Below are 3413 nucleotides of genomic sequence, written 5' to 3'. Positions count from 1 at the left end.
CAGAGAGGCGGGATACCTGATCGTCTATATGTGGCAGAGGGTATCGATCTTTAATAGTGCGTGCATTAAGAGCTCTGTAATCTATACATAACCTATAATCACCACCTTTTTTCTTTACAAGAACCACTGGACTTGCATAATCAGACATAGAGTTCCTTATTACACCTGCATCAATGAGATCTTGAACTTTTTCATTTACAATTTCATTTTCTTTATGAGAGAGTCGATAAGGCTTGCAATAAACAGGCTCCTCAGTTTTGGTTTGAATATGCATTTCCAGTACATCTGTACATCCTAAATCTTTTGTGTTTTTGGCAAATAAATATCTGTATTTATTCAGTAACCGTAACAGTTGACTGCAATCATCCCTTTTTAAATCGCCTACATCTATATCAGATAATTGCAATTCCTCGTCAGTGGATTGGTCAAGTATCATAATATTCGTACTACTTTGTAAACTATCATGTTTATCAGTAACAATTTCCGCGCGTGCTATTAATCTATTCGGTTCCCATTCAATAATTTCGTTTCCGATATTAATTATTTTTAAAAAGCAATCTTTCGACCTTACAAGTCCCCCTAAAATTACATAGGACATACAGCCTAACTCAACATATACAGAACTCACAAGATATGTTTCATTACTATTAGTATCGAGATAAACTTGCACCAAAGCAGCACTTTGTTGTGGTATTATACAACTGTGTCTCAAATACACTGGAAATTTTGTTATAAAGTCTGTATCACATAGTTTTATATCACTGAGGGTACTTTTAAAATTATCACTACTACCAATAAATTTAACAGAATTTTGTGATATAATTAAACTGATATTAGGTTGATTTATCATTGATTGTCCGATTATTAAATCTATATCACCTATATCGTAATTGGTTAATTCTACGAATCCACTTAGAACAACATTGTCTATGTGAACATCCACGTGGGATGTTCCCAAAGAGGTCGAATGTGTACCTCCAAAACCTCTCATTGTAACAACGGACGGCTGAATTTTTAGTTTTAGCTTATCAGCATATGCCATACCGAGAATATTTAATTTGCTGCCCGTATCTATGTATGCGATGAGACTACAACTATTAATTGCCACTACCTTTTTATACAAATCTATGTATATGTTGTATGTTGTAAATAAAACATCACTTACTTTTTGATGTGAAGAGCTGGCCGCATGCCAGCAGCTGGCAGACGTGTGACCCGGGCGATGGCACACCTCGCAGCGTGGCACCTTGCAGTCCTTTGCTTCATGACCTTCTCTTCGGCAGGCGTAACATTTCTTCGGTTGAAAGTCACTCCCTCTTGCAATTGTAGCAACGGCGCCCGCTCTTCGCCACGTGGTAGTTGGTCGCGGATGGCTGGCTTCAATTTGTCGGTAGTTTTCCAATGACGACAAATACCCGTAGTATAGTTGCTGTGGAGTACTGCATTGGAAAGCTTTCGCGTTGGCTCTTATTTCCATGGGTAGACCTCGAATTATGCACGAAATTGCAGACTCGCCAATGATATTGCATTTTTTTAATAAGGAAACCTTGTCGTGGAAATATTTTGTCATAGTTCATATGCATATTCAAGCAGATCCACAAAGTCAGTAGAACGTGGGAACGCGGTCTCTAAAGCGTCCTTCCACTCCATCCATGTGAGATCATAGTCATCCAGATCGTCATACCAGTCTCTAGCCGACCCTCGAAGACGTATCTGCATGATGAACTGTCGATCTTTGTTGTCCCATCCGTACACGTCGCCCAATTGGTCGATCTTATGCAACCATCCCTTGACGTTGCTAGATTTTTCATCCGGTCGGAACGTTGGAATAACCTCCGCATCGGTTTGGGTGACACGCCGCTTCTTATATCGCCTGTGTTTCTCCAAGATCTCTTCGTCATCGGATGAAGAAAAAAAACTTGATGATTCGTCGCTGTCGAGTACAGCGTTCTCGCAGCGTCTCCTTTTCTTCGTACCAAGTCCGTCGATATATGGGCCAGACATCATCCCACTTCTGAAGTATAGAAGGTGGGTGATCAGGGTGGCGGCGAAAATGACGATACGTTATATAGGAAAACACTTGTAATGCTTGTTACAACGGTTACAATACCAATGCCCGATATATTTAAAACTGGCGGTATTTATACAAAAACATCTTGACCTAATTTAATACTAAATTCACAAACTTAAAAGATAATATTAAACATTGTTTATCTTAATTATTCTAATGATTATTAACGGACAAATATTATTTAATAATACAGGATTATATATTACATACAATAACAATAAATATTAAAGATTTAATATATTACACCGGAAGTTGATAAGCAGCAGATAACCTAGCCAGATCAGTAAAATAAGATTCTAGTAATTTAATCCTTACATTATACATAATAAAACAAAATTATTATAGCATTGATTAATCGACATAATTTGAGAAAATATAAATAACAAGCACTATTTATTAATTGCGCCGGAAGCTGACAAGCAGAAGGCGCCATTAATAAATAGAATAATATATAATAAAATGTTCCAAGTATAAACAAATATGAATCAACTATTTATTTGATTATGAAATTACTAATTAAATTGTTGAACAAAAGTTTTAGTCTATACTTATAAATAATCATCAAGATGTAGCCGTATATGTAGGACCGGCAGTACTAATTGATAACACAATACACCTTTATGGGTAATATTCAAAATGATGCGTCTTTATAGGTGTTAAATAATATATAATGTAATATAAAATAATTTTTTAAATAATCAAGTACTTTAATGAGTGAGAACTGTATTTGCGATCTAAAGCGACTCCTTGGCAAACAAGAAATTTCTTAATTCAGTTTGTTAGTTTCCGATAGTCGTTAGTTACTGAAATCCACAACTCAATTAAACTTTAAAGGCTCTTGATGGGAGCCTTAATGAAAACAACATTACGCTGTATTTGGTAGCGTATATTATACCTTAATACAATGACATAAATATTATTACAGCTTAAAACTAATCGATGTGAATATATCTATGTTAGAAGGACCTTTAATTTTGTACCTCTTCGTCAATGTTAATTATAATTTCATTAATTATATTATGCAACTAATAACGTATACCTTGTTTATATTATTATTAATCGACCTCCCTTTACGTGATATTCTCTAATACGAACACAAAAATAATAGGACTACCTACTTATTATATTGTGCTCCTGTAAATAAAAACGAGTTCCTACATCTGTTTATATTTATAACTTGGTTTGTATTATTGTTGTTGTTAACTTTGCCGTTTAGTAAATTCAAATCGTTTGTAAAAAATACATTGGTAGAAAAAGCATATTATTCGATACAAGATTTTATAGATGATAAAAAAGCGTGGAGTTAATACCTGTTGACTTCCAAGCAGGATACATTAATTGA

The 3413-nt window shown here is 34.8% G+C and overlaps 1 protein-coding gene across 1 annotated transcript; it reads right to left on the bottom strand.

Moving 5' to 3' along the window:
- Positions 1–1144: 1144 nt before the first annotated feature.
- LOC124543543 lies at positions 1145–2655 on the bottom strand. The gene is made up of 2 exons (XM_047121775.1): positions 1632–2655; positions 1145–1464 (listed from the first exon to the last, which is right to left on the bottom strand). Exons 1-2 carry the CDS (start codon positions 1899–1901, stop codon positions 1162–1164), a joined length of 573 nt encoding a protein of 190 aa, XP_046977731.1. The 5' UTR covers positions 1902–2655; the 3' UTR covers positions 1145–1161.
- Positions 2656–3413: the final 758 nt, after the last annotated feature.

The sequence above is a fragment of the Vanessa cardui genome, chromosome 1 (genome assembly GCF_905220365.1).
Source record: "Vanessa cardui chromosome 1, ilVanCard2.1, whole genome shotgun sequence".
NCBI lineage: Eukaryota > Metazoa > Arthropoda > Insecta > Lepidoptera > Nymphalidae > Vanessa > Vanessa cardui.
The sequence above is the reverse complement of the archived record's forward strand: the minus strand, read 5'-3'. Positions and strand labels throughout refer to the sequence as shown.